The sequence below is a fragment of the Ceratotherium simum genome, chromosome 8 (genome assembly GCF_057802395.1).
Source record: "Ceratotherium simum simum isolate JZ-2026a chromosome 8, ASM5780239v1, whole genome shotgun sequence".
NCBI lineage: Eukaryota > Metazoa > Chordata > Mammalia > Perissodactyla > Rhinocerotidae > Ceratotherium > Ceratotherium simum.
The window spans coordinates 6,104,603-6,125,896 of NC_141907.1; the positions used below are offsets into that span (position 1 = coordinate 6,104,603).

Here is a 21,294-nt window from a genome sequence, read left to right on the forward strand (position 1 = left end):
TCACGTTTCCACAGACCTTTCCCCGGAAGGGACCCTCAGACCCCAAAGCTCCGACCCCCCAACAGTCTAGGGCCAGCTTAGCTCCAGGCACGGGGGGTGGGAAATACACCAGATGTTATTCCTTGGGTCAGACTCCAAAACTTGTGGACTGTTGACGAAAGCATTTTCTTTTTTCTTTGTCTAGAACAGAACACAGCTAAAAGCCCTTTTCACCATAATAGCAGAAGAAAAGATAAAGGTAAGAGAAAACATTTGACCTGGACACTCACCTTATCCCCAGTGTGTCATTTATGCCTGTGGTGTGTGGTCTCTTGCTGTCCTCAGAGCCAAGAGGAGGGGCCCGCCGCTGGCCTTGGCAGCCCAGACGCGTGCCAAGGCTAGGGCTCTGGGCAGTCTGGGGTCCCCCATGTGGCCTGAGGCTGTCTGGCTGGTTTCCCGGATGATCCCTCCCTCTGGGCAAGATGGGTCGGTCCCTGCCTGGACAGGCTGAGGCCCCACCCACCCATCTGTGCTTCTGTTCAGCTGTGCTCATTCATGCCCACCCCACAGTGATGGGCTCTCACAACCACCCTGTCCTGCCTTTCAGCTGTGACATGTTCTCCCTGCACCCCACTGGGGTTAGCTGGTGGTCGTGTTTTTTCTTCCCAGATCTTCCCGGGGCACTGCAGTCCGGGGGCAGGTCTCCCTGCTTCTGCTGCTCACCATTAATGCTTTTCCATTTTTGTTCATCAGTTTGATCACCCATAGCTCATGCAGGCACTCATTCATGTATTCATCAAGTGTTTACCCACCATAATAACGACACTTCACATTTCCTAAGCACTTGCTAGCTGCCAGGCATTCTAAGCAATTACATGTGCAGAATCGTGTGATCTTCACCACAGTCCTGGGAGATAGATTCTATTTTTAAATCACCCCCATTTCATAGATGGGGAAACCGAGGCACACCTAGGTCAAGTACTTTGCCCAAGGTCACGTGGCCAGTGTGTCAGGGTTCCCAAGGCCACCCCGGGCTCACGTGATTCACGAGACTCTGTGTGTGGGTGTCCTCACTGCTGACTTATTGCAGAGAAGGGATGCAAAGTAGAATCAGAGAAGGGACGAGTTGCATGGGGCAAAGTCCAGAGGAACCAGGCACGAGCTTCCAGAGCCCTCTCCAGTGGAGTCACAAGGGACACACTTAAATCCTCCAGCATCGAGTTATGACAACACAAGTGCAGTGTCGTCCACCAGGGAAGCTCGTTAGAGACCCAGTGCCAGGGTTTTTACTGGGGGCTGGGCACAAGGGCACCCTCTGCCTGGCACGTACCAAACTCCAGACTCCCAGAGGGAGAGCGGGTGTTCAGTATAAACCACATCATTTGCACAACAGTTTAGGCACAGGGAGCCGCACTTATCAGGGAATGGTGGGAACTCTCCCAAAATCCAGATTCCCAGATGCCAGCCAAGGCCCAGCCGTGTGAGCAGGGTCTCAGAGGACAGCAGTCTCAGGCCTGCTGGGTGAGCACTTTTCTGTGCAGCTAGTAGGTATAAGAACCAGGATTTGAACCCAGGCACTTGGCTCCAGAGCCCTGCTGTTGACTGCGGGCCATGCTGCCTCCTCGCATGCTGAATTCCTGCATGGAGAGATGGAAACAAACTCTGACTCTGGCTATAGCCAGCTGACAGTTTATGAGGAATGGGGCACACAGGTGCAAATAGTTTTTCTGCCAGTCTGTGAGCTCCTGGCGGGTGGGGCCCTGTCTGATTCATCCTTGTGTCCCCCGCTGTGCCTTACACTGTTGGTGGGGCTCAACAGGTAAATAGCCCGAGATTGAGCTGATTGTCATCAATGGCGGTGATTGCCCCTCAGTGAGGAGGTGTCTGGTCGCCGTGTGATTGTCGTAAAAGTCAGAGAGCACTCATTGAATTGATATTCACGAGCCCTTCTTCCATGCCCCAGGCCCTCTCCTGTGGATGGAGATGAGCCGCACCCAGGTCTCGGGGCTGCCTTCAGCCCACTTTGCCTCCAGGAGAAACAGGAATAGATGCCCCCTCTGGGCTGCAGACTGTGGGGCCAAGGCTGGGCAGTGGAGCAATGGGTTGGATTTCAGCCCTACCGGCCCCTGATCCAGGTGCCCTCAGACTGTGGACCACATTCAAGGAGGTCACCGTTTAGTGAGGAGTCAAGGCACATGTATGTGACAGCCCTACAGTGTTGTGGTGACAGCAGGCTCTTGGACCTGAAGGCCTGGCTTTGACTCCCTGTCCCTTCACTGATTATATGTGACCTTGAGCACGTTACTTTCCTCCCTGGGCCCAACTTTCCTAGCTGTAAAGTGAGAATAATAGTAGTACCCGCTGCAGAGGGTGGTGGTCAAAGTAGATGGATCGATGTGTGAAAAGCCCTCAGCACAGGGCCTGGCATTCTGTAATTACTCCGTAAACATCAGCTGCTGTCGTCAGTGTTATTATCATGTGCACATGCAACACCACCACTCCGCCAAGTGCTCTGTGATAATCGCGAGAATGTTATGTATCAGGGTCTCAAGCTCATGCCCGCGGGGACCACACAGGTGCTGTAAGTGTGTGAGTCAGGCCCATGTAAGACTCTAGGGCTCAGTGGAGTCTGAGACAGCCTGGAGACTCAGATCGCCCGTCACCCACTGTCTCCCCCCCACACTGAGTCATTAAAGGAGAAAAATAAATGCCAAGCAATGTGCAACAGCTATGACTGAATTTGTGAGGCTGTGACAGGAAATATAGATCGTATGTGCTGTGGGTACTCACAGGAGAGAGAGGGCGCTGGGCGGGCTGTGGAGATGGCAGGCTTCTTGGAGGAGGTAAGAATCCAGTTGGACCTTAAAGGAAGGATTTAAAGATGGAAGAGGAGTATCCTAAAATACGCAGCTGAAGATCTGACGTCAAGGTTAAGCCAGTTTGACTGTTGGTGGGATGTGAACACACGTCTCCTGCTGCAGGCTCGGTGCCCGGCAGCACTGGGATGCACGTGGGGTGAGACAAGGCCCTGCCTGTTACAGTGTGTTCTCGCAGGGTTGACTCAGACACCTGCCAAGATAGCGTCCTTACCCTAGGAAGTGACGGTGATGAATAGGAGGAGCTTGGCAGCGGGGAGAGGCTCCCTGACATTTTCATCAAGCAGTTAAAAATACAGAGTGAAGACGAGAAATAACCCATTGTGTGAGTTGGGATTCTGCAACCCTTGGAAGAAACCCCATGGTCTCCTTCATCTCCTGTTCCTTTCCTGAGGGTGAAGCTTACATAGCTCGGGAGAATGAGGCCCCAAGAACTTGCTTCCCATTTCCTCTCAAGACGTCTTCTTACCTGGGTGACTAGGGTCTCCTTGGCGGGAAACAGATCGCGCCGCGCTGGACGTTGGGTGCAGGCGTTGCGATTGTGCCAGACTGCACTCTGCAGCTTCTTGTGTTAATCATGTGCCCAGGGAGGGGCTGGACTCCGGCCAGGCACCGGCACAACAAGGGGCTCGGATCCCATCAGGAGAGAGACGTTTCAACCAGTCGTTATGCCACCCAGATTCATTTAGAGTGCAATTCCAATAGTAACCCAAGTGGAATTTGGAGGGGAGGATGTGATCACATCGATCAGAGTTTCACCTGAAAATACAAACTTATGAAACTCGATGAGAAAATTTTGAAAATGAAGAGTAATGTTGGAGGATTTGGCCTAGCAGCTACTAAGAAATTATAAAGCTATGTTAATGCCGTGTACAGCTCCTGCAAGAAAAGTCAGACCAATGGAACAAGATGTGATATCTACACATATATATATATGATAAAATGGTATTTCAAATCAACAGGAAAAGAATATATCCTTCATAAATTTGGGGGCAACTGGCTGAATCTTTTAGAAGAAAAATAAAGATGAGCTCCCTCATCAGATTGAAATCTAAATAGATAAAACAATTTGTAGAAAGTAAATATAGGTTAATATTATATGATATGAAGAAAACCACGTAGGAAACCCATGGATTTAGATACGCAAATAGTTGAAAACTTGACATGTAAAAACAGCATTAAGGAAGGTAAGTGCCAACTTGGGGAAATATTTGTAACATACATAAAAAAAGAATTAATGTCTTCAATATGTAGAGAGCTCCTATTAATTAATAAGAACAAGAATGCCTCAATAGATAGCCATGTACAATATGAGAATTTCTCAATTACGAGAATTTGCAATGTGTGCCCTTGAGCACAGTGGAGGGAGTGTGTAACTCTGTTGGAATCGTGTGGCTTTGAGTTGAACACAGAGGCCTGGAGCTGTGCACTCACCTATTATCACGTCTGCCTTCTCTGTGTCACATCTTGCACAAGCCCACTGCCATTGCCCTCACCTGGTTCGGGTCACCTCTTGTTTGGATTGCTGCACCAGCCTCCTCCCTGTCAAGTCCTGCCCCCCTCCAGCCTCGTCCTCACTGTAGTGATCTTCATAACACAAACCTGCTCGCTTGCTATTCTGGAGGGGGTCCCCACTGCCTGCTGGATTAAGCCCAGTTCCCTCAGGTTAGTATTCAGGATCCGTCAGGAGAGTTGGCCTCTGCTCTCTCCTGGTGCTGCTGGGTCCTTGTGTTTTCCACATCGCTCTGGTTTTGCCTGTGCTCCTCTTTTCCTGCCTGTCCTTTGGGGTAGCTCGTAAACATCCTGCAGGACCCTGACCACCGTCTCCCCCTCTGTGATTCTCTCGCCTCCCCCAGGCATGCTGGTGGCATCCTTTGCTGGGATCCCATGACATTGGGACGTCTGATAAACCAAGTCACTGTGTGACGTTGAGATTACTCCCCTGGTTGGCACTTTATACATTTTTGTTGACATCAGAGTAGAATTTTTGCCCTGGAAGACACTTTAAAGATTATCTAGTTTCACTTCCTCTTTTTTTTTTTTTTTTGTTTATTGCGGTAACGTTGGTTTATAACATTGTAAAAATTTCAGGTGTACATCATTGTACTTCTATTTCTGCATGGACTACATCATGTTCACCACCAAAATACTAATTACAACCCATCACCACACACATGTACCGAATTATCCCTTTCACCCTCCTCCCTCCCCCCTTCCCCTCTGGTAACCACCAACCCAATCTCTGTCCCTATGTGTTTGTTTATTGTTATTATCATCTACTACTTAATGAAGGAAATCATACGGTATTTGACCTTCTCCCTCTGACTTATTTCACTTTGCATTATACCCTCAATGTCCATCCATGTTGTCACAAATGGCTGGATTTCGTCGTTTCTTATGGCTGAGTAGTATTCCATTGTGTATATATACCACAGCTTCTTTATCCATTCGTCCCTTGATGGGCACTTAGGTTGCTTCCAAGTCTTGGCTATCGTGAATAAGGCTGCAATGAACACAGGGGTGCATGTACCCTTACAAATTGGTGTTTTCAAGTTCTTTGGATAAATACCCAACAGTGGAATAGCTGGATCATATGGTAGTTCTATCCTTGCTTTTTTGAGGAATCTCCATACTGTTTTCCATAGTGGCTGCACCAGTTTGCACTCCCACCAGCAGTGTATGAGAGTTCCCTTCTCTCCACATCCTCTCCAACACATGTTGTTTCCTGTCTTGTTAATTATAGCCATTCTGACGGGCGTGAGGTGATATCTCATTGTAGTTTTGATTTGCATTTCCCTGATAGTTAGTGATTTTGAACATCTTTTCATGTGTCTGTTGGCCATCTGTATATCTTCTTTGGAGAAATGTCTGTTCAGGTCTTTTGCCCATTTTTTAATTGGGTTGGTAGTTTTTTTGTTGTTGAGATGCATGAGTTCTTTATATATTTTGGAGATTAAGCCCTTATCAGATGTATGGTTTGCAAATATCTTCTCTTTTGAGAGCAAAAAACCTCAGGTCCATAGAGTCTCCAGGAGCTGGCCAAGGTCCTGAAGCTTGATGGCGACATCGAGGAAGGGAATCATGCTGTGCAGTTGGTTCTCTGCTCCAGCCTTATTCACTAGATGGTGAAATTAGCAAAGCTCTCTTAGTGTGATCGTCCCTACCTGTGATTTCCTCCACGCTCTCGCTCTTGCTATAATTGTCAGCTGGGAAGACAAGAGTCTCTTTGCCCTCAGAGCTGCCCCTCAAGGGCTGTGGGACAAGGGTCAGCAAGTCCCTGACCACCTCTGCTTCTTGGATCTGAGCTCAAAGTGAAGGATTTCAAGTAAACTGCTCCTAAAATCTCTTCCAGAGAAATAATTCTGTATAGTCTCCCCTTTTCTTCAAACTTTCTGTTTTTTTGTGTGTGGGTGGGTGGGATTTAATATATGTCCATTGTGGACATTTTGAAAAGACACCCCCTCTACACCACACACACACACACACACAGGAAGTTGGAAGAATAAAATATTACCTCATAATCCCACCGCCAGAGAGAACCATTGCTAACATGTCAGCTTCTTGCCTTCCACAGGTCTATGAATATATTTATTACATAATTGACGTCAAACTGTACAAACAGTTCTTCCTCATGCTTCTTTAACTTGCTGTTGGATTTTAAGCATTTAAAGCATTCTCTTTGAAAGGCCTTTTTGTCTAGCATCTCTCTTCATAAATGCGGTAATGGAATTCATCACAAGAATCTGCTGTCAGCTAAGATGTGATTAAAAGGTGGTAATAATGGATGATTCTTTTCCAGAGACAAGAAGGAAAGTTAGTGAGGGTGCTCTGGGGATGAGGAAGCTGGGATCACTGGGCCACTTCTTTTTCTTTATTCTTAGATAATGAAGTTTAAGGTAAATAGGCTCTTTGAAATCTGTAGTTACAATGATTATCAGTAGAATTTGGCTGCTAGATTTTTGGAGGAAATCTCAAAAGTATGACTAACTTGGGGCTGGTTTCTAGTGCTCCAGACTGCTTCGTTTTCTGTATTTGTCACTGCAGTGGTGGGTCCCACCAGCACCCAGCCTCCCAAGCAAGACATTTAGGGACATTCTTGGCTCCCCTGTCTCTGGCATCCTACACATCCATTCCATCACTCAGTCCCTACATCCTGTTGACCGTGTCTCCTACATACCCCTTTAATCTGTGCCCTTCCCTCCAGCCTGACAATAGCAGCAGTAATAGTAGCTCAGATTTACTGACTGAATTCTATGTACTACAACCCTAGGCGCGAGGCCCTATTTTTTGTGGGTGGTAAGGTACACATAACATAAAATTTACTGTTATTGACATTAAATACGTTCACAGTGTTGTGTAACCATCACCACTGTCTAGTTCTAGGACATTTTCATCACCCAAAAGGAAACTCTGTACCCATTAAGCAGTTACTCTCCATTCCTCCTTCCCCACAGCCCCTGGCAACTACTCATCTGCCTTCTGTCTCTATAGATTTGCCTGTACTGGACATTTTGTATAATGGAGTTATACACTATGTGGCCTTTTTGTGTCTGGCTTCTTTGACTTCGTGTAGTATTTTCATGGTTCATCCATGTTGTAGCATGCATCAGTACTTCCTTCTTTTTTATGGCTGAATAATATTCCCTTGCAGCAGCAGACCAAGTTTTGTTTATCTGTTCAGTAGCTGATGGACATTTGGGCTTTCTCCATCTTTTCGCCGTTGTGGATGGTAGTGCTATGAATGTTTGGGTACAGGTTTTTGTTTGAACACTTGTTTTCAGTTCTTTGGGTCTGTACCCAGGAGTGGAATTGCTGGGTTGTATGGTAATTCTATGTTTAGCTTATTGAGGAACTGTAGGCACTATTTTTATCCTCATTTTGCAGTTGGGGAAACTGCGTCTTAGAGAGAGGGAGGCCCAGGGTCCCACTGCGAGTTGAAGCCCCAGCTAGGACCAAAGTCCATGGTCTTTCTAATGTGTTTTGCTGCTTCCTGCAGCCTTGTTTCACGTCCTCATCATTTCTCCCTTGACTGTGGCATCCAGGTTTATCCTCCAGGCTGAAGTTACGCAGAAGTCAGTTTTATCTTTTTAAAATACTGATCTGACCATGTTACTTCCTGGCTTAAAACCCTACAGTGATACCCCTAAGCCCTTAGGATGATGTCCAAATCCCTAACCCGCTCTTGAAGGCCCTTTGCAGCCTGGGCTGGGTCTCTTGCCTCCTGCAGGTCCTGCTCATGCTGTTCCCTCTGCCTGGCTGGCCCTCTCTCCTCTGGTCACCTCGTGGAAAGCCTTCTTCGTCCTTTGAGTTAGGTTACGGGCTGCCCCTCCTCCCACCCCTAGTCCTCTAGGCGTCTCCAGCTTCCCCTCAGTGGTGCAGTGTCACCCTGGCCTCCATTCCGGCCTCCCGGAATGCCTGTCCATTCCTCTGTGGGATTGTGACCTCCATGGAGGAGGGCCTGGGTCTGTTTCCTCCTTGTCCTTCCAGCCCCCAGCACTGGGCTCATCAGATCAGTGAATCAACTCGATGTCGGGAAAGTTTACCACTGCGTCCAAACAGAGTCTCACCTGGCAGCCCACTGAGACGTATCCACTTAAACTGAGAGTTTCAGGCAAACAGAGTCATAGCAGAGCTTGGTTTCTACACATTGAAATGGATGTAAGAAGTCTTGAGTTTAAAGTGTTGTTTGAAAGACTAAAAAGGGAGTATGGCTTGGCCTGTGGTAAAAGTTAATTAAGATGTTGGCTGTGTAGCATAGTTTTGAAGGCATGGTGAAGGCTTTTGGCCAGAGACTCAGGGATTCTGAAATCCTGCCCTGCTAGTCACTCACTCCAAAAGGTGAGCTGTACACTAGAGTGGGAATCAGAATGTTCTCAGTGGCACAAGCTCTGATGACCCAGTGCTGGGCTCCTGGTGAAAGGCTGGGCTGGAGCCTGAGCCCTGAGACGCAACCGTTGTGTGAAGGCTACCAGCCCATACCACTGGGTGTGAATCCCGTGTCCACTCTTGACTACCTCTGTGACCTTGAGCCATTTATTTAACTTATTTGTACTTTGGCATTATAATTTGTGAAATATAGACTAAAACAGTGCCCATTTTATAGTCTTATTGTGAGAAGTAAATGGGTTAATGCATGTAAAGCACTTGGAACCATCTCTGGCACTTAGCATCTGCTCCATACATGTTAGCTATAATGATGGTGGTAGGGATGATGATGGTGATGATGGTGGTGGCAGCGATGATGATGATGGTGGCATTGATGATGATTGAGGCACTGGTGATGGTGAGGATGATGATGATGATGATGCTAATGATGGTAGTAATGATGATGGTGAGGAGGAGGATGATGATAGTGATGATAAAGGTCATGAGGATGATGATGATGTTGATGATAATGGTGATGATGGTGATGATCACAGTGATGGTGGTAAAGGTGGTGCTGATTATGTGGAGCCTCCCCCTTCCCATAAAGCTACATCTTGAGATCTTACTCTGCTTTAGCCATCTTCGTGAAGGAGGGAAGTTGAAGAATGGAGGCATTGTGAGCAGGTTGGGGAAGTAGCTTAATTTAGCAACATGGATAAATAAAGAAAGTGAGAGCTGTGACGGCCTGCCCCAAGGAGGCAGTCTCTACCTAGATTTGCTTATCACTTGGCATCAGAAAGTAGGAATTGCGAGAGGAAGGGGAGAAAGACGGCGGGATCTGCAGAGCTGGCCCTGGCTTTGCCCTCTTCCTAGATTCAGGCATTAATTCCTGCGACTGTGTTGCTAAGGTAAGCGAGCCTAGGCCTGCTCCCCCGACCTGCCACACTGCCTCAACTCTTCAGATTCTCTTGGCCATGCGACTGGCCAAAGGAGGGCAAGATCTCAAGGTGGAGATTCAGAGAAGGTGGAGGTGGGAAGAGGAGGAGACGCGAGGTGGCCTGCCCTTGCTGACCGGTTCTGCTTCATGAAGTAGGAAAGGGAGAGAGAGATCGATTGAGAGAATGCGTTAGTTCTGTTCCTTTCTTTCACGGTACAGTGACCCTGCCGGCCTGTAATTCTGTCCCAGTCTTTGTTTCTGATTCTCATCAGTCAGGCAAGTAACTTCTGCCGTGGTGTGGGAGGTTGGGACTAAAAATGTTTTCAGAAAACCACATAGCCCCGTGGAGAGTAAGTGGTGTGATCCAGTGGGGAGAAGGCAGACTTGGGAGTCAAGCAGAGCTGGCTCTGTTATTTTTTAGCTATGGATTTGATTAATTGTGTAATAGTTTTGCATCTCCATGTATCTATCAGTAGAACGGGTATAAGACATCCCCCCCAGGATTGCTGAAGACTGAATGGTATACACACTTTGTAGGTTCCAGGGGCTGTCAGAACAAATCAGCACAAATTAGGGAGCTTAGAAAACAGTTCTGGAGGCTAGAAGTCTGAAATCAAGGTGTCGGCAGGGCCACGTTCCCTTTGAAGGTAAGAGAATAATCATTCCTTGCCTCTTCCCAGCGTCTGGTGGCTCCTGGAAATCCTTCCTTGCTTGTGGCTGCGTCACTCCAGTCTCTGCCTCCATGGTCACGTGGCCGCCTTCTCTGTGTGCCTGTCTCCACATCTCCCGATCCTTATAAAGACACAGCCATCGGATTTAGGACCCACCCTAATCCAATATGACCTCATCTTAACTTGATTACGTCTACAAAGACCCTATTTCCAAATATGGTCACATTCACAGGTACTGAGAATGAGAACTTTAGCATATCTTTTTGGAGGGCACAATTCAACCCACTACATGCACCTAGCCCGGGGACTGGCATGTTTTTGGTAATCAAATATCATTAATTCCCTTTACCTCCCCGTTCTTCTTCGTAAAGCTGTAGGAAAGTGTTTGCCTTCTGTGAAAGAGAAACTCGGAAAACAGATCGCTGATTTATTGCTCATTTGTTCTCTTTAGACATAGATTTTTGTCTCCTTTCCATCAATATTTTAATGTAACCTCTGTGCAATGCTACTCATATTTATCCAGTTTATTGATTTTTTTTCCTCATCTGGTAGGTATAAATCAGGGCGCAGAGGGCTATTTCCAGCACACATGGAGAACTGGCGTTTCATTTTGGTGCTAATCAAAACGAAAGATTTGGAATCAGGAGGGTGCTTGAGTATGGAAATAGAATTGGTTCCCTGACCATCTCTGATGACAGCCTCTCTGGACAGAGGCTGACTCATCAATGGCGAGCGAGACATATGTGGCATCACATTGTGATTCAGGTTCCAGTAAATGCCTGGACCAAAGCTCCTGTTCTGAGCTAACTTGGCTTTGACTGTCTGGAAGGTCAGGTTGGCCTTGTTGGTGTGTCAGAAAAATGTAACCCTGACCACAGCATGCATTGTGACGACAGGAATGAGGAAGAGGTTGGTTGTTTTCTGGCTCCTGAATAATCACTTAATGTTCCTATGATCTGTAGCCGTTTTGAATTAAACTTGTTGTCACAGGTTGGCGTCTCTGGAAGCAGACACTGAGACAGAGTTTGGAGTATAAAGTGTTGACCAACGTGCAGAAAAGAGTTAACATATCCGGCCTGAGACTGCTCTCCTTGGAAAGACCTGGTTGCAAGGTTGGCCCCTGGCTGGCATCTGGGAGCTTGGATTTCAGGAGGATTCCCACCATCCCCAAAACTCATGCCTAAACTGTTTTTACAGACAATATATTTTGTGCTGAGCACCTGCTTTCCTTCTGGGAGTTTGGAATTTTGGTACATGCCAGGAAGAGGGTGCCTACGTGATCAGCCCTGAATAACAACCCTGGACACTGAGTCTCTAAAGAACTTTGCTGGTGGACAACATTTCAGAGGTGTTGTCACACTCATGGCTGGAGGAATTGAGCATGTCCCGTGGGACTCCACTGGAGAGGACTCTGGAAGCTCACGCCTGGTTCCTCTGGACTTCGCCCCGTGTACCTTGTCCCTTTGCTGACTCTGTTCTGTGTCCTTGTGCTGTAAGAAATCATAGCTGTGGGGATGACTCTGTCATGGGTCTTGTGAGTCCTCTTAGTGAATCATCAAACCTGGGGGTGGTTGTGTGGTGTTCCCCCCCACCCGACACAATCAGTGATCACCTGTGAAGGGGAGGAGGAGGAAGCAGGATTGAGCAGAGGCAGAAGTCGAGTTGTAATACAGGCTGACAAAGCCTTACCTGGCAGGTAGCTCTGGAGCAGCAATATAAACAACAAATATTTATTTCTCACATTTCTTTAGTCTGGGAACTTCAAGATCAAAGTGCCAGCAGATCTGGTGTCTGGGAAGGACCCACCTCCTGGCTTGTAGATGGCCATCTTCTCTTGTATCCTCAGAGAACAGAAAGAGCTCTGATCCCTTCATCCCCTTCAAGGGCACTAATACCTCCCAAAGGCCTTACCTCCTAATATCATCACAATAGGGGTTGGGATTTCAACATATGAATTTAGGGGGGACACATTCAGTCCATAACTGAACAACAATCCTACAACTCAACAACAATAAAAAACCAAACCATCAGATTTAAAAATTGGCAAAGGACTTGAACAGACATTTCTCCAAAAAAGATGTACAAATAGCCAGTAAACACATGAAAAGATGCTCAACGTCACTAATCATTAGGGAAATACAAATCGAAACCACAATGAGATACCATTTTACACCTAGCAGGATGGCTACCGTCAAAAAAACATAATAACAAGTGTTGGCAAGGATGTCGAAAAATTGGAACCTTTGTGCACTGTTGATGGGAATGAAAATGGTGCAGCCATTATGGAAAACAGTATGGCTGTTCCTCAAAAAATTAAAAATAAAATTACCATATAATCCAGCAATTCCACTTTTGGGTATATGCCCAAAAGAATTGAAATCAAGGTCTCAAAAAATTATCAGTTTACCTATGTTTATAGCAGCATTTTCACAATGGCCCAAAGGTGGAAGCAACTCAAGTGCCCATCGATGGATGAATGGATAAACAAAATGTGGTCCATCCATACAATGGAATGTTATTCAGCCTTAAAAAGAAAGGAAATTCTGACACATGCTACAACATAGAGGGACCTGAGGGTATTATGCTAAGTGAAATAAGCCAGTCACAAGAAGACAAATACTCTATGATTCTACTAATATGAGGTCCCTAAAGTAATCAAATTCATAGAGACAGAAAGTAGAATGGTGGTTGCCAGGGGCTGGGAAGAGGGAGGAATGGGGAGATGTTGTTTAATGGGTGCAGAGTTTCAGTTTTGCAAGATGAAAAAGTTCTAGAAATGGATGGTGGTGATGGTTGCACAACAATGTGGTTGTACTTAACACAACTGAACTGTACACTTAAAAGTGATTAAAATGGGAAATTTTGTTATGTATATTTTACCACAATTTAAAAAAAATCATTCAAAACTTTCTTTTAGATGGTTAAATATTCAAAACTCCAATGGAAAATGTAAAGGTCCTAGAAAGCAAAAACAGATCCTTCTAAGAAGTGATCAGGCACACTTATGCCAGAAGACAGTGGAGTGGTACCGTCAGTGTTCTAAGGGAAAATGATTTTGAACCTTGAGTGATAGACTCGGTCAAGTTATTAATCAAATGAGGGCAAAGTGACAACATTTGAGGACGTGAGAAATAAAAATCTTTTCCAAACAAATTTACTTGAGAACAAATAAATATGGAAAATACTCCATCAAACTGAAAAAATATCCAAGAGAAAGGAAAGAATGGGACCTAAGACATGTAGTTTTGCTTTAATCAGTAATGTTATAACAATACAGAAAGTAGTAAAGAGAGGGTGCCAGATGACAGCAGTGGAGCAAGCCTAGAAAGTAACCAGATTAGATCAGAATGTCAGAGAACTCCGGAATTGATGAAGAAAAAAAAAAAAAAAAACTCCCCGTGACAGCTATCATCATTAAGGAAATGGGTATATACCAGGAAGAAAAAAGAAAGGCAATGAGAAACCCCAGGAAAAACAAAAGTTACACAAGAAAGTGTTGGTCTAAATTGAAGCAAACTAAAATTGTGGCATGATTTTGAATAATTGATAAAGTATAAGAGAAGGGACTGCATTAGAAATATACTGCTTTGAGGCACAGATATTTCGTGACATAGGATTACATCCAATTACTGTATTCTGTGGTAAGTAACATTTGCCTAATCATAATAATGATATTATATTTTAAAATTTTTATTTTTAATTTTTAGAATTAACCTACAAACAACCTCAAATACTTAATTGTGGTTGCAGAACAAAATATGTATGTTATAAACTTAATACATTCTGGAAGGCAGAAGTGTAGGAGGAAAGGTAGAGGCAAATATGGGGCACTAATTTCACCATCTTTCTTAGTAAGAAGACAAGAAATATTCTCTAAATTTAATGCCATAAAAATTGACGTTTACTCTTTTAATTTAAAGTTACAAAGGTAGCTAATTGAAAAACTAAATATAACTATTAAAATTGGGAGGAAATGTGTGTAGGGGGATATTTGTAGGTAACAAATCCTTCAAATTTGTAGGATAAAAATGTATGACGTAAACCCATATCAGTCATAGCAGAAATTCAATAAAGAATGTATAATATTGACAAGTCAAGGAATAAAGATACATGCATAATTTTTAGAGCATTTAAATTAACCAACTATTCTGGTTAACTAAACAATACAAACTAAAACCAGTATCTTTTTAAGATAGCTGCCTCTGGGAAGCAGAATTAGAAGTGGATAGGGGAAGGTAACAGGAAATTTGCTTCTGTTTTTGAACCCTTGGCTTCTGTTAAGAACTTTTTTTCCGGGCCGGCCTGGTGGCTTAGCGGTTATGTGCGCGGGTTCCACTGCTGGCGGCCCGGGTTCGGATCCCAGGCACGCACCGACGCACCACTTCTCCGGCCATGCTGAGGCCGTGTCCCACATATAGCAACTAGAAGGATGTGCAGCTATGACATACAACTATCTACTGGGGCTTTGGGGAAAAAATAAATAAAATGAAAATTAAAAAAAAAAAAAAGAACTTTTTTTCCCCTGCAAGCCTGCATTACTCTACTTTTTAAAACTAATAAAATGGCTGCACGGTTGGCCATTATATGGAGAGGATGATTTAGAACCTTAAAATATTTAACCATTCTCTGTATTGTGGAGCATTTAGGATACATACGCATTTGTGTTGTTTTATATAATGCTTTGTAAAACAGCCTTATATATAAATAAATCTTTGTGCGTATTTCTGGATCAAACCAACCTTGTATATAGGCCTTTATGCATATTTCTGAATTATTTCCTGAGGAGAGAATCCTAGATATGAAAATACTGAGTTAAAGGATTGAACGTTTCAAAGACTCTTGTCATGGGCACAGACATGTTTTTCCTTCCATCTTCGAGTGTGGACATTTTGGTGAAAGCACTTCAAAGGATGGAAGTCTTATCAAAATGTTGGGCTCTCATGGCCCAGGCCTGTTTTTGAGGTTGTTTTCTGATAAGATGACTGGTTAACGACCACCACACAGCATCTCCATTACGGTACCAAAGGGCTGCCTGAGTTTACACGGCCCACAAAGGAAGCAGGGCGAGGATCTCTCGCGTTTAGTGAGCAAGTGTGAGGGCCAGGTGCTCCTTTAACAACTTCATTCAACTTGATTCGTGCTTCTTGTTTAATCCTCCGTACAACCCTTGGAGGGCTATTTTCTCCGTTTCACAAGGGAAGGAGCAGAGGCAAAGAGAGATGACTTGATTTGTCCAACGCCACACGGCCAGTAAGTGGCCAAGATGGGTGCCACACCCAGGTGGTCTGAGTCCAGATGGACTTCATATGCTGTGCTGTGACAGACCCTTATCCATGAAAAGGAAGGAGGCCCAGGTCAGACTGAGTCAGTGCCCACACGAAGAGTGTAACCCCACGAAGGGAGAAAGAATCCCTCTCTGATTAGCTTGTAGCTTATAGCCGGGTACACAGTAGATGCTCAATAAATATTGGCTGATTAAATAGGTGAGCCAAGCTTTGCCCTAAGCTCCTCTGTATCGTTATTTTATTTAATCTTCATGCTGTGAGGCATTTTATCCCCATCTTACAGATGAGAGAACTGAGGTTCCCAGAGGTCAGGTTGCTTGCCCAGGATACCACAGCTGTTTTGACAGAGCTGGCATTTCAGTCCAGGTCTGTAGGATTCAAAATCCAGAGCTCTTTATTTGCTCAGTGTCTTTAGGAGAATTCAAAGAGTTAGTCCTTGTGGAACCCTCAGCCCAGGGGTTCTCAAAGTCTGGTCCTGGGACACGCAGCACAGAAGCATCCCCCCCACTCCCCAGAACTTGTTAGAAATGCCACTTCTCAGGCCCCATCCCCGGTCTCGTGAACCAGAACCAGAAAGGTGGGGCCCAGTGGTCCGTGTTTCCACAGCCCTCCAGGTGGTTCAGATGCCCGCTCATGTGAGAGCACAGCCTTAGCCTGAGCCATTCTCAGTGCTTGTAAGATGCCGGCTGCTGCTGCTGTTGGCATCACTCTCCAGATCCTGAAGAAATGGTGGAGGGAGGGACGGAATGTGAGTGTCTAGAACTGACTGCTTCTCACGGTTGTTATTTGATGCCAGCGCTCCTGGCCTATCAGTGGGTTCCCATTAGTCCCGGGATGTCGCTGGCTGGAGCCCCGAGGAAGCCTTGGGGGAGAGAGAAGTAGACTGGACACGTTAAGCCCACACGAGCGCTAAGGCCCACCCGTCGGGTCATTCAATGGCCTGGCTGCCGGCCTGCTCCTCCTGTGTGATGCCTCCCCTGCCATGTGCCTCCTCCAGCCTGATCCTGAAGTCCCGAGGGGCTGCGCCTCTAAAGGGACGTGTTCCCAGGGCAGGGGGAGCCGACAGTGCCGAGGGAAGGTGAGGCCACTCTGGGTTCTTCCTCTGGCCTCTGCAAAATTCTGCTCTGACTCAGGACATTTCACGATCCCTAGTGCTGCCTTAGGTTCGTTACGTATTTGATTTGGGGGATTTAACATTCTTGAGTGCCTGTGATTGCCAGGCTTGGGCTTGGATTGTCCTATGTGCAAGCCACCACACTCAGCTCCTTGAAGTGCTTGTCGTGTTTAACTCTTAAAAATGCACTGTGTAGAAGCCACACTGCGAGGAAACAGGCTCAGAGAGGTCCAATGAGGGTCTCAGGGCAACCAGCCAGTATGTGGCAGAGTTGGGTCCATATCCAGGTGGTCTCGCTGACTCCGTGATTGTTCTGCTATAACGCTGAGTGACAACTTGACCTGAAAGATGTAAAGTGTGCCCGTGGACGAATCCCTCTCTCTCACCCACGTAGGTTCTACCAGACCACGGTCTTCACGCAGCAGGGTTCTTTGTGGCCTTCGTCGGATCCCTCGTGCTGACCTGGGTCATGCTTTTCTTCATGGTTCGGTGTGAGTGTCTGAAGGGAAGCGGGCTCACCAGACATCAGGTGAGTCTCCATGCGTCTTCTTCCCGGAGGGCCGTTGGGTTGGTGAGGTTGAAGTTTAACCTCCAGTTCGATGGGTCTCAGCCCTGGAACAATGTCAGAAGCTCCTGGGGAGCTATGGCAGACTGCTCTTGTCAGGCCCACCTGCAGAGACTCTCATGAGATTGTCCCAGATGTGTCCCCGTCACTAGTCATTTTTAAAGCTCCCTGGATGATTCCAGCAAATGGCTAGGATCGAGAACCCCTGCAGTCCAGCTGGATAACTGAGTGCCCACCTGTGTGGCCGGCTTTGTGTTCGTGCCACACCCGGATTCAGGTCCTAGTCGACACTCCCTGCTGAAAATTCTTTGGAGACCCACTTCATCCTCAGAGGGAAGCCCAGACTCCTGTGCGGGGCTTGTAAAGCCCGCGTGGCCTGGCCTCTGCCCGCCTCTGCTGCCTCTTTCCTCTTCACACCTCAACGTCTTGCCTCTGCCCGGGGATCTAGCACTCCCTGAGAGTGCCCAGCTGTCCACACTCACACCCAGTGCTTCTCTCTGCTCTACAAGAGCACAGTTCTGACACTTCTGTAAGATTCATCTCGGGCCTTGTCTCTCCCTGGAAGTTGTCACCGGCCACTTCCTGGCTGGGGTAGGAGCCCTCTTTCTGGATTCCCACACTGGCTTCTGTAGACCCCACCCAGTGCTTATCCTAATCTGTTAGTCCCGTCTGTGAACTCCTCAATCTCTGTGTTCTTCTCTTGGTCTGGGTTCCCACAGAAGCACATCCTGAGACCAGGATCCAAATGCAATAGTTTATACGGGAAGTGATCCCAGGACATAAGAGGGGTGGGGAAGTGAGGCAGGAAGGGAAGGCAGCCAATCAAGGTACCACTGGGGGCACCTGGAACTCCCTCTGGCTCGGGAACTCTGAGGATAGTGTAGAACTAGCCTTAGAGTCATCTCACATGGAGGAGGGTATTTATCCACTAAATCACGTTAATCATTGTTTGAGGGCAAGTGGGCAAGGGGGCCGGGACAAAGGGAAAGCAGAGTAGGTGTTGGCTGGTGGATCTTGGGCTCGTGAGACTGAAGTGGCAAGGCAAGGGGACGTGGGCAGAGAATGGATGGTGTCCCCATTGTCCGGAAGGCACTCAGTAAGTGTGTGAAGGAATGAATGAGCCCTTGGCCGATCGATGGCTGGACAGAGAGGAAGGACCGCGGGTCGGCAGTCCATGAGCAAGATGCGCTCTGTGGAGCCATGAGCAGGAGGCATGGCTGGGAGTCAGCGTCCTTGGCAGGTTGCTTGTTCCTGCAGGGCCATGGAGGGCTCGGCTGCTGTGTCTCGGTGTCACCTAGAGGCCCAACAGCTGGGAAGAACATATGTCTTCTTCCTCCCTCACTTTGTATTGAGGAGACTGAGGCCCATGAAGCTAAACAACTTGCTTCAAATGGCCAAGCGAGGCTGGGACCTGGCTTCTGGGGGCCCTGTCTCTGGAGTCTGGAGGTCCTGTCTCATGGTTCATTTCTTGTCTGCTTCCTAGAGGAGAGGATTGTCCTCTCAAAGTGAGGTCAGCCCACAATCTCCTTGGCAGGTAAAGTGAGGAGAAGAAAAATGGCCACTAATCAGACGTTCCACTTACTCTCCCAAAGCTGCTGTCAATCACAGAAGAACAAAACGCCCCCTGCTGCTTTGATGAAGGAGCGGGATTGGTTTTCTGGAGATTAAAGGCTGATCTTTACAACTGCGAGAGGACAGCAGTATGAATTTGATTTAAGATCTGAAGATCCTTGCAGTAATTTTTCCTGCATCACAGAAAGAACTCTTTTCACATTTTTCTTTATTTGTCCATTGTGTTGGAGACAAATGAGACAACGTGCTCTAGGACAGAAGACAGCCCTTGGGTTAGCTCGACTTGGGATCAAACACCCACCTGGCTGTCTATGAGCTGCGTGAACTTGGATAATGTTATTTCACCTCCCTGAGCCGCAGATTCCTTATGTGTAAAGCGGGGGCAACACTTATGTTGTGATGGTTTCATGATGTAACACACACAAGGCACAGGAAAGGAATTCTTCAGTGTTAGCTGTGTAGGAATTCTTAGATGTTAGTGATCACCCATTTCTGCAGAATTAGTGATATTAGGGAACAGATATATCATCTATCCAGTCAGAGTGTTGAGATTAATTATCTCTGTTGTCACTTCTATCTTACAATTCTATATTCTGATTAGAAACCAGCCAGATCCATGATGTTAAGGTCCGTCTGCCAACTATGATTTTCCTCTGTCTGATGATGGTGATGATGGTGATGATGATGGTGGTAATGATGGTGAAATATTTTTATCACATCTTTACAGGTTGTAAAGGCCTTCCCAGCCGTTGCTTCATTTTATCCACACAGCAGCCCTGTGCAGGACTATCAGAATTATGATCCCATTTCTTTGATGAGAAAATGGAGGCTCAGGGAGGTGCAACATCTTGCCTGAGTTTACCCTGCTCACAAGTGGTGGGGCCAGCCAGCTTCTCTGACTGCAGATCCCTGCCTTCCCTCATGACTTTTCCAGCATGTGGCATTCACAAGAAGGCCCACTCAATTGTTGTTTCTGAAATTCTTCTAAAGGTTCAGCATCACGAGAGCGGGCTGGAACACTCCCAGTTCACCTCAGCTGATGGCATGAATGAGGATCTTGCTCTAAATGACCAAATGATAGACATTCTGTCTTCAGAGGACCCCGGGAGCATGCTTCAAGCCTTGGAAGAGTAAGAATTTTGAGTTACGTTATACTGCCACAGATATGATGAATGTTTTAACTGCAGCGGCATGAGAGCAAATGCTGAGTATATTTCATTCATTTATTCATTCATTCAGTTAATCATTTATGTGTCACTCAGTAGTCATAACCAAATAACTGCCTTGCACTGAACACTATGCGTGGTATTTGGGAAAAGAGATGAATAAGACATCGTGCATGCTATGAGGCAGTCTGATCTAGTGGGGAATCAAGCACGTAAACAGAAGTGACCATGAAAGTTTGATGTGTGCCATCCTGCAGGGAAGATCAGGGCTTGCCTAGCCCAGAGAGGAAGTCATTACCTCTCAGAGGGTCATAGAAATGCTTTCTGGAGGAGGTGATATTTTAACTAATTCTTGAAGCATGGGTTCCTCCTCCTCTGCCTGGGTAGTTTTGATTATGTGCCAAACGTTATGGATGAGAAGCTTTCCAAGTGGATTAAGGGAGGAGAGGCTTTTCCGGCAGAGGGAAGAAAGGGCAGACGCGAGGATAGGACATGAGCGAGACACGTTTGGTGATGCGTGAGTAGCTCAAGGTTGGCTGACGCGTGGATAGGTTACTGCATATCAGGAAAGAGGAGATGAGGCAACTGGAGAGAGAGGCCAGACCCGGTGATGTGTTGTTTGCTGAACTGAATTCAGTTCTCTTTATTTATTTAATAAATACATATAATGTACCTCCTATGCGTAATAGAACATAGAGCCAGACGTGGTTCAAAAAACTTTACACATACTGACTCATAATTCTCTTAACAACCCTAGGAGGCAGGTATTGCTGTTTTTATCATCTCACTGTGAGGGCTTGAGAGAGGTGAGGAGCTGGCCCCAGGGCACACGCTAGGAGATTAGAGGGCCAGGCTTCAAAGCCAGGCAGTCTGGCTCCAGGGTCCATGCTCTTAATCAGGAAGCTGCATTGCCCACAGTTTCTCCTGGCTGGGCACATGGTTCACGGTCCACTAGCTGACCATCACTCAAGAGTGGTCTATCTATCTGAAAGTCTCTATCACAAAACTCCATTATCTTTGCCCCATTTTGTACCTGTTATCTATTGTTCCTCTTCATTTGTGATCATATTTTCTTGTCTCCTCATCTGCCTGGGTAGTTTTGATTATGTGCCAGAGATTGTGTATGAAAATTGAGAAGACAGTTTGAGGACCAGGATGATGTTACCGTCCTCCAGGCAGCCAGAGCTGTAATTATGGATTACCTCAATTCAGTGAGAGATCAGGATCATTCAGAGCGGGCCTTCATTTCCTTCAAGGGCTGATC

General features: G+C 46.4%; 1 protein-coding gene across 2 annotated transcripts in view; it reads left to right on the forward strand.

Moving 5' to 3' along the window:
- EVC2 (EvC ciliary complex subunit 2) overlaps positions 1-21,294 on the forward strand; it is a 140,500-nt gene that overhangs the window by 26,387 nt on the left and 92,819 nt on the right. For both annotated transcript variants that reach the window (XM_014788876.2, XM_087434907.1), the window contains 3 exons: positions 185-238; positions 17,122-17,256; positions 19,855-19,994. In XM_014788876.2, coding sequence (XP_014644362.2) covers positions 185-238; positions 17,122-17,256; positions 19,855-19,994 — 329 coding nt within the window. The remainder of the gene's footprint in view (positions 1-184; positions 239-17,121; positions 17,257-19,854; positions 19,995-21,294) is intronic.